The sequence below is a fragment of the Tiliqua scincoides genome, chromosome 9 (genome assembly GCF_035046505.1).
Source record: "Tiliqua scincoides isolate rTilSci1 chromosome 9, rTilSci1.hap2, whole genome shotgun sequence".
NCBI lineage: Eukaryota > Metazoa > Chordata > Lepidosauria > Squamata > Scincidae > Tiliqua > Tiliqua scincoides.
The window spans coordinates 21442872-21460613 of NC_089829.1; the positions used below are offsets into that span (position 1 = coordinate 21442872).

General features: G+C 45.0%; 1 protein-coding gene across 1 annotated transcript in view; it reads right to left on the bottom strand.

Moving 5' to 3' along the window:
- Positions 1-4935: 4935 nt before the first annotated feature.
- NLRC5 (NLR family CARD domain containing 5) overlaps positions 4936-17742 on the bottom strand; it is a 77959-nt gene continuing 65152 nt past the window's right edge. Inside the window, exons 38-49 of the mRNA XM_066637933.1 lie at positions 17302-17385; positions 16280-16363; positions 15498-15581; positions 14663-14746; positions 13173-13256; positions 12886-12969; positions 12060-12143; positions 10445-10528; positions 9202-9285; positions 8796-8879; positions 8282-8365; positions 4936-6577 (exon numbers count right to left, since the gene is read on the bottom strand). Of these exons, the coding sequence (XP_066494030.1) occupies positions 6496-6577; positions 8282-8365; positions 8796-8879; positions 9202-9285; positions 10445-10528; positions 12060-12143; positions 12886-12969; positions 13173-13256; positions 14663-14746; positions 15498-15581; positions 16280-16363; positions 17302-17385 (1006 nt within the window). The 3' untranslated portion in view covers positions 4936-6495. The remainder of the gene's footprint in view (positions 6578-8281; positions 8366-8795; positions 8880-9201; positions 9286-10444; positions 10529-12059; positions 12144-12885; positions 12970-13172; positions 13257-14662; positions 14747-15497; positions 15582-16279; positions 16364-17301; positions 17386-17742) is intronic.

Here is a 17742-nt window from a genome sequence, read left to right on the forward strand (position 1 = left end):
GGCGAGCACCGTCCGCGCAAAGGAGCCTCTCCAGCCAGCCACAGTCCGCGAGGCGGCGCTAGGAAGAGCGGAGGGTGGGGAGCCTCTGCCGACCCCGCCCTGACTCCTCCACCCAGCTCCTACCAACATCCGAAGAGCCCCGCTGCATCAGGCCAAGGGGGACCCGTCCAGTCCAGTCCAGTCCAGTCCAGCTCCCTGCAGCTCACAGTGGCCCACCGCATGCCTCCGGAGCACCCAAGACCTGCATCCTGGTGCCACTCCCTGGCACTGGCCTTTTGAGGTCACCTACTTCTAAAACCAGGCTGCACAAACCCATCCTGCCTTGTAACCAGGGATGGGCTTTTCCTCCAGAAATCCGTCCAATCCCCTTTTCAAGGCATCTAGGCTAGACACCACCCCCCACATCCTGTGGCAAGGAGTTCCACAGAGCTCCAGCGGTCTGGCTGGCCACCGCTTTCTGCACTCACCTTTTTTTCCAGCCTGAAATACAGTGCCATACACTGGAGCATGTCCCCCACCCATAGGGTGAAACTGTCAGCAAATGGCAGGCCTTGTCTGCTGTATGTTTACCCAGGAGTAAAAAAATGCCACGGTGCTGAGGCCCGACAGAGGAGCCTAAAGAGGAGCACAGCATGATTCTGCTGTGAGTAGACTCTACAGTAAGGACCCAATCCTATCCAACTTTCCAGTACCAATGTAGCCACAATGCAGCCCCAAAGTAAGGGAACGAATCTCGAGGAGGCTTCTGTGAGTGCCTACCCATTGGCATGACTGCATCAGTGCTGGAAGTTGGATAGGATTAGGCCCTAAGTTCCATTGTGGTAAAGCAAAGTGTGTCGTGCATGGCTACCCAAAAGTAAGTCACACCCTACTATTCCATGGAGCAGGGGTGTCCAAAGTTTTTGGCAGGAGGGCCACATCGTCTCTCTGACACTGTGTCAGGGGACTGGGGGAAAAAGAATTAATTTACATTTAAATTTGAATAAATTTACATAAGTTTACATAAATGAATATATTAAAGATGAACTTATATGAATGAATGAAGGTCCTGCAATAGCTCAAGGCTTATAAAAGGCCTTGCACAAAGCAAGGCTGGCCTTTCCTTTGCTGCTGCTACTGCACCACAGACTTGAAACAGCAAGCAGTGGAGGGAGCCCTCATCCCACAGTTCACACATGAGGTTGAACAGTCGCCCTCACACTGAGAGCAGTTGCATCGGGCCAGTGTGGGCTCCAACAAATCTCCAGAGGATCATTGGAGACTGGGGGTTCCCTGAGGGCCACATTGAGAGGCCACATTGAGAGGGCAGCAAGTGGCCCCAGGGCTGGGGTTTGGGCACCCCTGCCATGGAGCATGCTCCCACATACTGAGGCACTGAACTGCATGGAACTTTCCTCTGAATAAATGTGTACAGGATCAGAGCTGCACAGTACTTTCCTTGGAAGTTAATCCAAAATTGAAAACCATCTAAATGTGATCGGATCAGGCTTCAACCTTGTGCCCGCTTATTGGGGAGTAAATCCCGTTGAGTCACAGCACAAGCCTAGACATGTTTACTCTGTGGGGGGCTATGTTCAGTGGGGTTTACTCCCAAGTAAGTGTGGATAAGTTTGCAGCATTAGTCTCGGTAGTATTGCTTGGATAAATGATCACAGAGACAAAGGGACAGCACCCATTCTCACCGGTAATGTGGGGTCAATGCTCAGATGAAGATTTGCAAAAACCAGATGACTTTGCACGGGTTCAGTCAACAGACTGCCCACCACAACCAGGAAGCCACAAGGGCATTCCAGGGTGCAAAATGGCACAAGCATGACCAATGAAGTGAGTTGCATGCCAGCACAATCCAGAAGCGACTTCCATGTTGTATGCCATAATGCCTGTGGCCCACCAAAAATTGGTTTGCTACCCACAGTTTGGGGGAAAATGCTTCTGTAATGCTATGTCAGCCAGTTTTTAAAGAGGTTATGATCATGTGTCAATGCAACAAACCCATGTGAACTAGCATGGCAGGTTCTGCTGTATCTCCCTTTCTATTGTATACAGTATATTTGATGGTAAATTCTGATTGCTGCTACATCACGTGTGAGGGTTTAGCATATCTATAACATAGGCCTATTTTTAAAAACCCCTTTTTTAAATTGTCAAGGATGTTTGAATGAATTTAGGATATTTGGGGGGTGCTGAATCCAAAAATGGCATCAGTTTTGCCCAATTTGCTCTAGTTTTGGGGGAACAGCATAGCCACTTTATATGCTGATTCAAGTAGCTTCCTCATGAGGAATCCATGGTGTTAGCTTCCTCACAAGGAAGCTGCTTAAATCAGTATACAAAGTGGCTATGCCGCACACCCAAAACTAGAGCCAATTGGGCAAAAGTGATGCCATTTTTGGATTCAGCGCCCCAAATATACCCGAGAAGAGTTCTAACTTTAGAGACAACAAAATGCTTATAGGCCTGTTGCTTGCAGTGAATGTTGTACCAGTGCACCCTCATGTGGCCAGAGCTGGTATCTAATCCATCCCTAATCTTCCAGGGCTTCATCTGGAGCAGGATGGTACAACTTTTTACCACTAAGGGGATTGCCTGGGCAGTGGCATACCTGGGGGGGCAACAGGGGCAGGCACCACACCTGTGGGTGCAGTGCCACCAACCTTGTTTCACCTGCTGCCCATTTATCTTTTTATTAAAAGAAAGAAAGGAACCAGCAGCTCTGCCAACTTTTCACTTAAAAAATAATTCCTCCTGATGAAGGAGGGGGCAGAGTGCAATTGCGACCAGAGTGGGCCCAGGGCTCACCCAGGAATCCTTGGCCTCTGGTCTTTTATTGGGTAAAGAGGTAGGGTCAGGGCCCTCATACCCAAAAAATACATGGCCCAGAGTGGCATCACACCAGGAGTGGCAGCCACCTCTCTGCACTGTGTCTTTCCTTTCCTTAGAGAAGAGGAAAGGGACAGCCTAGTGCGGTGCAGAATCATGCCAGGAGAGGTTTCAACTCCTGGTGCAATTCTGGAAGTAATTGTGGTGACATGTTGACATCACCGCCATTACTTCCAGGTCAGGGGGTGCAGCAGGGGCAGCAAACCAAGAAGCAGCCCCAGGTGGAGAAAAGCCCAGGACCACCTCTGCACCATGGCTGACCTTAGGAGCTACTGGGCCCAATTGCAAACACTTTTTGCAGAGTTCAGGTTCACAACCAAGGTCTGTAGAATCAAAACAAAATGTGTAGATCACCTTTGAAGAATAAATAGTCACAAAACCACTTGTTTTAGTGACTGTGAAATGATTTAGTAAATATATTGATTTTATTATTTGCATAGAAAAACATTCAAAATGTTAGCAAACAGCATTGTTGGAAACAAATTACCTTATTCTAATTTCTCACATTTTTATTGCCTTTTATTAAGAAAATATCTTTTTTGCTTTTCTCTCTGCAAAGTCTTTTGGGATTTTATCCAAGTTTAAACTCCTGCTAATTTCCAGTTAGTGGACATAATTGCCAGACTGTTAAATTGCTGTCCTACGCATGTAGAGGCATAACTAGAAGACCTGGCACCAAGGCAGTGGCATGACGTCACACAAGAACCTGGAAGTGACATCACCATTTCATGTGCAGAACTGCCTGACCCGTCCAAATATTCTGTCTCCCTTCTAATGCCCACTTTTTGGGCTAATTAACACCCTTCTCCAAGAATAGCAGCTACAGTGTGCAAAGGACATCCTTACAGGTTTGTGCAATTAACAAAATTTATTGCTACAAACACACTCCCTGCAATTCTTGTGCAGAGGCTTTCCCCTCCCCAAAACTCCACTTAACTTAGTGGGTAAAGGTCTGAAGCCTCCAGTCCAAGTCCAATCTCCAAAGTCTACAATCCAGTCTTCCCAGTAGCAGTCCAATGCCGCAGAGTCCCTCCTCTGTGTCTTCTCCAGTAGAGTTCTGGCAGTCCCCTCTTCTGTGTGTCCCCCCGCAGAGTCCTGGCAGTCCCCACCTCTGTGTCTGTGTGTGTCTTCTGGGGCTGCCTTTTATCCTTGTAGCCCATTGTTAAGTCCAAGATGCAGCTCAGCTGTTCGCTACCTCATTAGTCCATGTCCATGCAAAGTCCCATCAAAGTCAAAGGAAGCTCAGATGTCCAACAAAGTTTCCATTGGCCTTGATTGATTACAGCTGTGGAGCCAGCCCTGTCCTTCTCAGAGCTGTCAACCAGCTGTCAAAACATGAGAATAGCTGTCAACACCACATCATCTACCTGGTGATCTCCTGATCTTCCATTACACTGCCATTCAACAGTTTGGCAATTATGTCAATTGAATTGGAAGTTAGCAGGAGTTTAAACCAAAGGGGAGTCTCCACAAGAGAAGGAAGGGGGGCACAAAGCCACCAGCACCTTAGCCTCTTCCGGAGAGAACCTTGAAAGTGGCTACACTGCATGTGGTGCCTCCCCCCCAGTGTAGCACCTGGGGCAGGTGCCCCTCATGCTCCACCCTAGTTACACCTCTGTACACATTTGGTTAAGAGTTACGAAACCAGCACCCGGGGATCATTTCAATCTCCTCAAACTGGACATTGTGTAAAGGTATCATTCTTCAAATAGGAAAGATTTCCAACAATTCATTCCTTACAAACCTCTGATTACTCCCCCCAGGGAAATCTTTCAGATAAATCTCCATTTCCACAGCTATCCAAAACCACAGCTATCCAGCTTCAGTAACCAGCTATCAAAAAGGATACAATCACCCACCACAGATAGGTACCAGGCCATGAAAGTGATTGTGTAGTGGTGGGGTGGGGTGCTGTGGCTTTGAGACCATCACTGGGGGGTGGTCCTCATGCAGGATGGTCCCGTTTAATCTATTTTGTTATTACACAGAGCAAATGACTCGGAAAGACACAAACTTCAGATAGAATTCAAGAAACTTTATTGAAAATTTATCAGTTTACATAGTTTACGGTTTTTTGTTTGTTTGTTTTGTGCTTTACTCCAGCGCCGTCTCTACCTCATCCCACTTACAAGGACATCTGAAATTGCTTGACGCAGAATGGAGAGAACTTTGACTTTTCAGCTTTAACTGAGGGAACAAACTCCAAACACACATTTTATGTAAAGACACAATACCCTCTAGTAGTGGGATCTGTTGTTGGTAGAGGGGAGATAGTGAAAGGGGTTTGTATTGATGTTTCCTCCTCATAAAAAACCATTCACAAGATTCTTCAGAGGAAGGAGGACCACTCTAGAAATGCTGCAAATGTTCATACCAGGGGTGCTGGAATATTGAATTCCCTTGCTTGAATGCTTACTGGCAAAATCAAGGGAAATTGATGTGCTTGTAAATGTTTGGGCTTTCGAGTGAATCGAAGACGTCTGAATCTTTGCAAGAGATCACACTGATGGTTCAAAAGGTCTCTGGTTTTATGGATATTTGCAGGGTTGGCATAGAATTCAGGGTTGAACACTTGCATCCCTTTGTAAGACCTTGAAGCAGGGACACTTCTTAAGTGCTCCTCACCAAGTTTGTGGATCCAAGATGGAACCCATTAGACGTTTGCCATTGTTCAGGGCTTTTATTTCCAAATTCAGTACATAGCACTGGGTAAGGAACAATAATGGAGCAGAATGGGGCAATTTTTTTTAATCCATAGAAATTCCATAGCCACGCGTTTGACCAGGGGTTCCCAAAATGTGAGTCACAATGCCTTAGGGCGTTGTGGCACACTCACAGGGCCACAGTAGGATGTCTCGGATGGTCCTTCCAAACTGTTCTCCTAGGTGCCACCATCTTGAATCTCATGAAATCTTGTGTGATTTGGCCCTGCCATCTTGGATGTCACAAGATTTTGTGACATTCAAGATGGTGGCATCTGGCTGAGCCAGGAAGAAGAGGCTGCGGGGGTGTCATGAGCCAGATAAATCTGGGAACCACTGAAGTGCTGTATTTCTACCGTGCTCTATTCCAGAGACTCAGAGTAGGTCACAATTCAGTGAAGTCTGGCAAGGCAAAGGATGTTAACCGTAACAAAGGCGAGAAATAAAGAAGTATTAGGGACAGAATTTAACTCCCTGAGAATCCCTGCTTAAAAAAAAAAAAATCCTGCAAGTTTCTAGCCCTTAAGGCTGCGAAGGCTGGAGGAACTGCATAGTTCCATGCCTTTTGCCATGATTAGCAAAACCAAAATAAATTAGTCAAAATAAATTAACATCCACACTTATACAGGTTGCCAAAATCGGCCTTAACACAGAATTTGTATATCCTTCATGAAAGAAGGTTGATATTTTTGATGCACAAGAAATGCAACCTGGACTAAATCACTCTTGGCATGCACATTGGTCAGGGGATTGCCGAAGTATATGTCCGGTTTCTACAGTCAGACTGACAGAATTTCCCCAACACCACCATTGGTACATGTTTACCCAGAGACCATCTTGGCTTTCTATATGGGGCTGCTGTTTTTCTATCAACAGCAACTCTGTGGCTGACAGCAGCTTTTTTTCTTCCCCCTTAAAAGAATGAGAAATGCATCCTTGGTTCTTGCTTCTGCAGATCTTCCTCAACTTCTTTAGGGATCTGATTGTGCCACAGCCTAGAAAGAAAAAAAAAGTATGTTACTTTTTGCAGGAGGTCTGGTTTTGCAGGAGGTCTGGTCTAGAGGGTTGAGCCTCCATTTTCCTAAAGATAACATCCGAAGGTCGCCAGTTCGAGGCCACCGGCACCGTGTGACCTTGAAGCAGCTGACAAGCTGAGCCGAGTTATTCCATCTGCTCTGAGCGTGGGAGGATGGAAGCCAGGATGGAGGCCAGATAAATGAAAGAAACATCTGAATGTTGTGGTTTCTTGAAAGATAGAACCTTTCAAATTGTAAAAATCCCTACAGGGATTTAAAAAAATTGCCTGCCTATGTAAACCGCCTTGAATAAAGTCCGAGGAGAAATCTGAGGACCAAGAAAGGTGGTATAGAAATACCTGTAATAATAATAATAATAATAATTATTATTATTATTATTATAATTATTATAATTATTATTATTATTATTATAATTATTATTATTATTATTATTACTTCCCCTCCCCTGCTTTGCTCTTCTTTTCCCGTCAGATGCATTTCAGGAGAGCTGTATTTTTCCCTGCTGGGGTTGCAATGGAACTGCAGATCTAGCAGCCCGAGCAGAGTAATGACACTCTGCCTTTCCTGGTGAGGGGAAAACTTGAATGCTTGGTGGGGTAGGCAGTGCACGTTGAGTGCTTTTGGGTGCTATGTACAGATTGCTTACACAGCCCCAGGCATCTGCACCTATTTGCTTGGAATGGACAGTAGCCTGAGCCCTTTCAGGCCACTTCCAGAGATGTTCATGCATCCCTAATTGCCACCAACAGAAGCTTTCAACCTAATAGTATAAATATATACAGCAGCAGTTCTCAAACTGTGGGTCCAGGACCCACCAGTGGGTCATAACCCAATTTTTGGTGGTTCGCAAAACTGACAGGGCAGATTAGGCAATGTCAGTGGTTCCCAAACTGAAAGCTGTGGCTTCCCTGGGAAACCAGCCAGGGGAGCCACAGAATCCTTGTGAAAATCCTGCTGTCCTATATAATGTATAGGATTGTAGCCCTAATAGGGAGCTGTAGCCAATGGCCTAGTGGGTCAAGGGGGCTGCCAGTCAAAAAAGTTTGGGAACTACTGGGCTATGTGCATTGAAGGGTTTAAACAGTTTGCTTCTTGGGGGGGAAGCACTGCTGCCCAGTCACCATTATAGCCACACCCCTTGGCATTTATAAATCAGGCAGCAGCCTCTAAGCTGATGTCATTAAGCAAGTGATAATGAACAAAGAAATAAGCATTATGTTCTCACCTAGGAACTCATTAGCTGTAAGTGACAAAGGAGAAAATATGCAAATCTTGACCAGTCAAAATGATCATCAGCAACTTGATGATTCTTCAAAGAAGGCAAATGCTACTCTGATGCAACAACAGTATGGTTAAGGAAATTCACTTCCCAGTGAATTAACAGTACAGCAAAGCTTCTCAAAGTATCTGCTGTGGTGGACCAACAGTTCCCCCTCCCCATAAAATCCCCGGGATTTGCTATTATTTATTTATTTATTCATTTATTTACTGACTGTACTTTTATTCTGCTATCTCCCTGAAAGGACCTAAGGCAGGTATCTATCACTATATATCACTATCCAGAGAACCTGATGCACACCAGAGTCTTGCTCATGGGAGATAGGTCTGTTCTCCTGCTTATTGGTGAGAGGCTGGGATCTAATAAGTGGAGGGAGGGCTCACCTTATAAACTGGTTTCCATGACACCGAGCAAGCGCCTCTGCTAATAGGGTGGCACCCAAAGCTGTGATGCAGTTGTTGTCCAGACTTTCAAAAAGCAGAACAAAAGCAAGGATGTGACTGATAGAATTATCAACACAGGGCTTCGTAAACTACAAATGCTTTTCTCCTCTTCCATTAGGAAGATCAATCAAAATATCTGCAAGTTGTTCAGTACGACAAGCTATAAGATTAAGGTCAAGCACCAGATTTACAACCAACTCTCATCCTCCTGGCATTCCCACCCTTCAGGACCCACAGATTGCTCCATCCCCTCCCTCCCTCCAGCAGGGCTGACCCATGTATGAGACCAATTGAGGCGGTTGACTCAGGCAGTGAGGCAAGAGCCTGCTGCTCACCTCCTCTTGATTCTCGGATTCAAAAAGGAAGAGGTGGATGGAGTAGAAGGGGAAGTGGAGATGTCAAAATGTCAGGGTTGGCTTCTTTGGTGGGGGAGGTTGAGATTCTTTGTACTCACTCTAGTACTCTCAGTCTCTCCATCTGTGGGAGAATTTTGGCCAGTTCCTGAGCACTGTCATCACCAAGGCTGTTCCAGGACAGGCTAAAAGAGAACAGAACAGTTAACCTTGCAAGGAAAAATGAGGGTTTCTGGCACTGTGCAGCAGCAAGAGTGGATTTTGTCAATATGAAAGCAACTCCCACACTGTGGCAACAACCTTATAAGAACATAAGAACATAAGAACAGCCCCACTGGATCAGGCCATAGGCCCATCTAGTCCAGCTTCCTGTATCTCACAGCGGCCCACCAAATGCCCCAGGGAGCACACCAGATAACAAGAGACCTCATCCTGGTGCCCTCCCCTACATCTGGCCTAAAAGGGTCAGCTCTAAAAGATGGGCTACAGCTGCTGTTTTGTACTCACTCAATGTCTTCAAGGAGAGGGCAGCAGCTGATGCCACGAGCGAGAAGGTTAGCAGCAACATCATGAACTTTGCAAAGCTTCAATCTGAAAAAAGACATGCACGGCATGGTCTTCTATCCACTTTGTACCTGCAGTGGCTCACTGTCACCCCACCCATACCAGTTCTGTCTGGGGAAAGAAATATCTAAACTGCTACAGAGGCTTGTCCTCTGTTGCATTCAGCACAGATTGGTTGTCTTTTAAGAGTGACTGGTATTCTGTTCATAACCAAGGGAGTTAACAGGGCGCGGGGGGAGAGGTGTGTGTAAAGGTGGGCAGCTGCTAAATCCACATGGCTGAAATGGTGAGTTCCGTTGTAGCCATTTTAGATTAACCAAAGAGAGAAGGAAAGGGAGCGAGCCACAAAGGGAATTCTCACAAAATCTGTATCCTGCAGGAAAGCCACTTGCAGCTCAAAAGCTAAGCACCTCTACTCAGAAGTCCCATTTACTTCAATAGAACTTTCTCCCATGCAAGTGAGTAGAGGATTGTAGCCTCAGACATTGGAATCAGAGTATGCCAGTACAACTCATGAGGAATCTGGGGCTCATTTCTGTGTCCCTGAGTCAGATTTTGCCAAGAAGCTTCTGGGAAAATACGTATAAGGATTTTGAGACAAAGTTGGGCAGAGGAGTGAAAAGCCATGAATAATAATAGTCTGGACAGAACATCTAGGAGCTCTGCCTGCAATGTACAGAAGTTCTGTCCCTTGAGTGTTGGAAGACCTCCTCTGATTTCTGGGACTGTTACCAAATGTACCTTGGGTTTGCAAACTTTGATAGTAATAGATCCTAGAAGAGAAAAGGGGCAGAAAAGAACAACCAACATGATTAGTGGCAAGAGGCACCTCCCTTATAAGGAAATGCTGCAGGTTTGGGGGCTCTTCACTGTAGAAAGAAGGCAACTGAGGGGGAACAACTGACATATTTTCCCTGGGCAGGAAATACATTTGTAAATGCAACCAAAAGCCCATGCAGTGCTGCCACTAAGAGCATTAGACTAGGTTGGGAAGACCCGGGTTCAAATCCTTGCCTAGTCATGATGCTTACTGAGCAACTTGGGCCAAGTCACGCTCTCTCAGCCTAGCTTCCTTCACAAGATGTTGGCAGGGCAAAAGGAGGGGGAAGAACCATTTCTTCCTATTCCCATGCCCAGCATTACAGGTGACCGAGTTTGAATTAAGCAAAAGCAGCCAAGGTCTTACTCAATTTTCCTGAGATGGGAGGATTGCGGCAGCCACTTGGCCAGGACCTTGACTCCTTTATCTTCAATGCTGTTTTCTGACAAACTGCAACATCAAAGATGATGATAAAGTATTTAACTATTTTTAACAAAAGCACCAATGAGAATAGATGGGTATTATATTAATCTTCAGTTACATTGCCAGGAGGGTGCAGGGGGGGGGCAGGTTGCACCGGCAGATGTGCATGGGGGGAGTGTCACCACCATTGGCCAAAATTTTTAAAATCTTGGTATTTTTGAGTATACCATCAAGTTATATATCATTTGATGTGGGACTTCATGCAGAATGCAATGAAACCCACCATGTTGAAATATCTCTATTCTATCAAAAGTTAAAGCCAAAAAACAAGTGGGACAAGGGCAATGGCGCATCACCACACACCACTGCCAGGGTGTTGCCCAGTCCTCTGCATGAAAGGAAGTCCATCATGGGGGTGACATGCTGGCATCTCACACTGGGTGATGCAAACCCTCATGGTGTCACCGTTACTATTGTCATTGTTTATAGTACACAAATGAGGGAAGGGCTTCAGTGAAGAACCCATGTGCATTTTAGGCCAGAATTGCAAGTTATCATCTTGATCACAGTGCATAAGTAGCCAGGGACTTTTTAAAAAGAAAGCTAATGTCCCTTGATAGCTGGGGATCTTTCTCCAGCCTTTGGAATGCAATACCCATAACAGCTTGCAAAGACGGCACCTTGCAGCTAATGCAATAGAACTGAGAAGCAGTACCATTTTTGAAGAGAGCACATGCACCCTACATTTCTAGTAGCTGAAACTGGGAACAGATTATTAAAAGGAGGGAATCCAGCTTTGTGCTCAGCACTGCTTCACCATAATACTATGTGAATTACAATTTGTTTCCTGGCTCAGTTCAAGGTGCTGGTTATGACCTTTAAATCCTTAAATGGTTTGGGACCTGGATACCTGAAGGACTGTCTACTTCAGGAGGTTTGCAAATAACTGCTTTTCTTTTTTGCTTTTGGAGAGGGTGATATCTGACAATGCTGGTTGGGTGATTTTCCATGGAATATTACGATTTCATTGTATGCTGCTGTTTAATTTGTTGTATTGCTTTGCTTCTGTTTTTATCTTGACTTGGAAGCTGTTTTGGGTTGTCTTAGAGCAGGGGTCTCCAAACATTTTGGCCAGAGGGCCGCATCAAATATCTGGCATGGTGCTGAGGGCCGGAAAAAAAATTTATATATAAAATTTATATAAATAAATTAGAGATGGAACTTAGATGAGTGAATAAATTAATGAATGGGCTCATTCATTCAAACTCTCTGGCCCTTAGAACACCCTCCAGATGCAACCAGAGCACAGTTCTAGTTATGTTCAGCCAAGTGGGCCAGAGGCATTCAGGGGACAAGAGGCTGACCACGGGCCGCATCTGGCCCCTGGTCCGGTGTTTGGAAATCCATGTCTTAGAGGGAAAGGGTAGGATAGAAATGTTTCTTCAAACAAACAATCTGGGTAACACCCCACATCTCTGTGCCAGGGCATTTGCAGAGATAATGCATTTCCTTTTTCCTTCTTCAGGCTTTGGCTTCCTTCAGAATCAGTGGCACTTACCTGATCTCCTCTATTTGTGGACATTTGCAAAGACCCTTCACCAAATCAGCGATTCCCTCAGAATCAATGTCACAGGAAGACAGGCTGGGGAAATAAGAGGACAGCCAAGCGAGGATTTTATAAAGGACAAAAAAAAATGAAAAGGATCTCAATAGACACATGAGAATTGGGTCTGAAGGAGGGGACAGATGGGGAGGGGGTGAAAAGATGTGGCTCTGCCCCGTCCTCTGACTTGGAGGACCCTCTGGAGGAACCTGTAAAAGAATCAGTTCCCTCCCCCCCCCCCGTGTCACTGAAGTGAATGCTGTGAAACAAGGCAAAGGTCCTTGAATAAGCTGCAGAAGACCTTTCTAGGGAAGGAGCAGAGCTTGCAAACTGCAGGAGCTGAGCTCTTTACAGGATAATTAAGCAGTTATGGTATCTGATTTTTTGAAGAAGACTTGAGGCAAATAGTTACCTGATCTTTCCATCATCCTTTGGGGACCCACAAAAAAATCAGGTCATGACCCACCAATGGATCCTGACCCACAGTTTGGGAACCACTGGTCAGCAACACCTCTGGCTGCTGGCTTTCTCCACATGTGATTATTTTTTTAGGTCTGGTGAATCATCATCACTGAAAAGGATCAAGTTGATGTCAAGGGCTTGCAAGAACACTGCCTTGCAGCAATTGATCTGCAAGGACACTTCACAAAGGCAAGTGATCCTGTGAACAGGTGGCCGTTGCATATGTGTGAACCATGCCTAAGATGAGTGGTCTGGTGGGTAAGCAAGAGGGATACAAGAAGTGGGAATAGGGAGGAGCAGATGAGACCATGATACCTACTGAAGGACCTTCAAGTGAAGCATGAAGGGCAGAACTGAAGGTAACTTTGCCAAAGTCTCATTTCTGATCCTGTTTCCAGATAACCTGAAGGGAAGAAAGGTGTGAAATGCGACTTATATAAACCATTCGACACTTACCTACCAGCACCTCCCAAGTGTCAACAGGGGAACATATTACAGCAGACACATTTATTTGGACATTTCTAGCCCACTGTTCAACCTGACGGACACAGGCTCAAAAGCAGGTAACAAGAGCAATCATTAAAAACATCACCAGAAGTGACTTACCGGAGATCCTCAAGGCACCGGCTGCCCACCAGAGCCTCCACTAGACACTGGCCTCCAGCAGAGCTGATGCTGTTGCATGAGAGGCTGAAAAAGGATTGCAGGACTGTAAGGCAACAAGAGAAAGTCACCCTTCCTCCAAGGAGCTCAGGGTGACATTTTACCCTCACAACAGCCCTGAGATAGGCAGGGGTATGAGAATGAGTGCACGACTGACCTAAGTGCATGAGTGATCTTCACTGTTGAGATGGATTCAAACACCCTCCATACTGTCCCTCTTCTACGATCTGCTTCAAGGCGCTGTGTGAGCCCCTACTCGTGAGCCACTAACTCTAGTACCACCAGCATTGTGCAACACATGCAAACCATCGCTGCTAGGAAGTTTGGCTGTGGCACTGGCATAAAAGAACCCAGAAACAGCAGCTGTTGGGCAGGTTGTTCATAGTGTCTGTCCTGATGTGTCCCTAACATCTTAAACTGCTAGAGCTTGAGAGCAGATGGAAGAGAATTGCGATCACTGCCATAATCAAACCAGCTCAAGAAAAAGAACAGCAGAAATGTCCTGGTGGATGAAACCAAAGGTCCATTGACCTTTTTTCCACAGAATGGCCAGCCGGATGCCTCCAGGAAGACCACATATCATGGAAGTTACCATGTTCCACAACTACAGCTCTTCAGAAAGTGTGTCAGCTCCCCACCCTTCTCCCTGGAGATGTCCTTCTCCCTGCTGCTTTCCACTGGTAAGAATTCTATCTCCAGTTTCATAGAATCACCTAGACCAGCAACATCTACTTTGACTGCTGGTGTTTCTCCAACAGAAGCCTTTCCCAGCCTGCTACCTGAAGTCCTTGCTGGGGTTTGAATTTGGGACCATCTGCAGCCAAGAGTTATGGGAAGGACCATGGCTCAGTGGTACAGCAAACACTTTGCAGGTGGAAAGTCCCAGGTTCAATGCTTGGCACCACCAAGCAGGACAGTGGAAATTGTTGCCAGTCTGTGCTGACAATAAAGTCCAAGCTAGACCAACTCACAGCACAATCCTATGCATGTCTACTCAGAATTAAGTCCCACTGTGTTCAATGGGGCTTACTCCCAGGAAAGTATGCATAGGATTGCAGCCTCAGTAGTAACACCTTCCTATGAAGGCAAGTGGCCTACTATTGAGCTATAGACTCTCCCCTTAAGGATACCAGCTTGAGTGGGACACAGGGCCACTGATGTGTCTTCATACATCATTGCTGTCATGCACTGCCTCATTGTTCACAGAAAGCACAGACTTGAAAGCAGAGGCCTTTCAAGGTGGCCTCCTAAAAGCTCCATCACCTCAGACAATGTGGGAGTTAAATCTGGATTCCTTCTCCCTGAGAAGAATTGTCTCTCCTTCCTATAACTAGAGTCTACACTTTGCTGCCTTGATAAGGTGGGATAGAAATCCTTGAAATAAATAAATGTGTGGATCTCCAGCAAGACAGATATAGATGTAAAATACTCACTTAATTTGTTTGATGTTCTGCATTTCTGGAACAGCTGTAACTATTTCCTTCACACCAGCATCATCAATCTTGTTGTGGCTTAAACTGGGAAAAAAAAATCACAGCTTGTCAGATCAAAGCAAACTTTACCCTATTCATAGGGGTATAAAAATTTTTTTAAAAAAATTGATTTAAAATGCAAAATGTGGCATTTTGTGTTTTCATTCAAATACAATTTACATTATAATTTTAATTTTTAAAGAATACCATACTTTAAATATCGCCCCTGACCTTCCCAACTTTGCACCTCTACCTATTTATGATATTGGTCTCCTTTACAGCTTTTGAGCAGCTTCCATATTCAACACATACAACAATATTGTAAAGCGGCTCCATGCCTAGGGTGGAGGTGGCAGGCATGGGGAGGGGTGGCATCTCCAGATGGGGGGGGTGGCACCCCTGGAGGTGTGCGGCAGGTGGTAAAGTGGCAAGGAATGCCACTGCTTAGAGTAGTTTCAGCTCTTATTTAAAAAGCTGTTTTGCACAACTCTAGCACAATTACTGCTTCGAAATCAGGGCTGTCCAAACCCCGGCCCACAGGCCGGATCCAGGGTTTGGAAAAAGCCCTCTATCTCCTTCTCCCCATGAACAGTGCTTACCATTCTGCATCCCTGCACCTAGATCAACTTGAAAGAAACACGGAGCCGCAGCAGAATGGTAAGCACCACTCGGGACAGAGAGGGCTTTTTTGAGACACAGCAGTTTCTAGTTTGGAGACCTCTGATCTAAATCAATAAATATCTGACCATTGAAACAGGAACACACAGAAAGTGATTGCAAAGAACCATGAACCTACTTGATTTCTTCCATGTGGGTGGCATTCTTCAACATCTTCGCAAGATGCAAGCAAGCTTCATTGCTAAGACTGTTATTGTTCAAACTGGAAAACAGTCATAAAATAACAGTCAATTATTTTGCAGAGCACTGTCTGAAACAGGAAGCTGAGTGTTTTCTCCATTAGATCGCAGGGTGTACAGAGGGTAACATTTTAACAGTGGTCCAAGTAGGTCTTGAACCTGCAGTGTGGCCCCAGCTTTGCAGCCTGCCTTGTGATACATAACATCAAGTCTAGGCTGTTTCAGCTGACAGCCCTGCTGCCCACAAACACAAAATATGCCATACTGTATAACATAATACAGACAGATGTGGGTTCATCGGTTTCTTTATTTAAGACAACTGCAAAAATAATAGCACAATTTTTGGTTGTTTACTTGGGGAGTGGAGTTAATGGCAAAGTGCATGATTGATGACATAAGGATTAGCCAACAGCACCTCCCACCATCAGTCCCCCCCACTGCAAACTGATCTATATTTTTTTCACAGCTTGCCCTGTGACAAAAAAAAGTTCTGCATAGGGTACTTTCAAACCAGTCCTGCTGCATTTAAAAAGGTTACATCATCATCTACAATTCCTCAGTGAGGCTTACTTTTGTGCAAATCTGGAAAGCTTATCCTAGGACATGGCCTGAGGCAATATGTGTGACTATTTCAAAGTCCCAGGTTATATTTACTCTTCACATATATGAATTTAGATGCACCCGCTTAATAGCTCCTCTCCCAAATGATGGAAGTACTTACATCAGTCTTCTAAGAAGAGGCATTGCAGAGAGTCTTGAGGTCAGCTTCAGAAAATCTACACTATCAAGGTTCAGAAAGCCAAGGCTAAGGAAAAGGTAAGAGAGAAACAGCAAGTACTCCTCCACACATCTGAAGACCATTGGTGACGAACGCTGGTACCTGAGCAATACAACTGAGGAACTTGTCTGTGTCATTTCATTCGTGGAGGCTCAGCTGGCAATAATGCACAAAAGAGCCTTTTCAGTTGTGGCATCTGGCCTACAGCACTCCATGCCAGATGATATCATTGCTACCCTTACTTGGTCTGTTTTTCATAGGAACATTAGGATGTTCCTTTTTTCTATAGGAGTTTAGATAGTTTTTTGTTATCTTGCCACTGACCATTTCTAAACTGGGTTCTGTTTCTTTAATGTAGACCTGAGAGCTGTCTAGAAATCTTCACTATCTGGAGAAAGAGAGAATCCTATTCATTTATTCACTTATTTCATTTTTTTACCCTTTTTCTGAAAGAGTAAAGCCATAAATAACCAAAAACATGAGCTTTAAATGCAATATCCATTCAGTGCTAAAAAAGACCATTAAAACCAAGAAACAATTTCAGTGTCAGGAAGGCCATGCCAAAGAAAAATGCTTTCAGTTTCCTAAAAATTGCAAAATAAAATAAACTGAATAAATAGATATGGGCTCTGTAAAAACATCCCTGGGCAAAAGAACGATTCCTGGACGTATCTGGAAGCTTCAGGTGGAACACTGACATGTAGACTGTACAGCCCATGCATTCTGGCAAAAGAAATTGAACAACTAGAGCAAGAATAAGTATGGGGCAGGGAGGGAATCTCCTCCTAATTCACCCTTTGAGGAGGCTCCAGTAGCTTAGTGACAGGATGACTGAGGGTGGATCACCAGCACTGTGTCAGAAGGGACTTGCTCTACACTGCCACAGTGAAATGGATTGTGGCATGAATGCAGGAGGGATCTCATTCATTTGTATAATTCAAGACCTGACAAAAATGGAAACTCACTTGATGCTCTTCAAATGAAGTGTTCCTTGGAGAGCATCCATGATAGTGACAGCCCCATCAACACCAAGTTTGCTTTTGGAGAAACTAGAAAGAAAATACCCAGGATCATTAGGACGTTCATTAGGATGTTCATTAGGTGATCAAGTGCAGGTACAGAAGGGAGAGAGAGTGGCATGCTATATCATCATCGCAGAGCTGTTATCTCCTCTCTTGCCAACATTTATGAGGAAGGAAATGGCCTCCTGATTCCTCCCACTCTCTGGCTGATCAGAATTGATAAGAAAAGGACACATCTATGGATTTTACACATTCTGCCAACTGTGGAAAATACATGTTTAATTGTATAATTTGCAGTGCAATATCACACCTGCAGTTTAGGTGTAAAAAACTTGAAATATGCATTTCAAAGCAGAGTCCATTTTGGTGCTGGAAAAAAAAAAA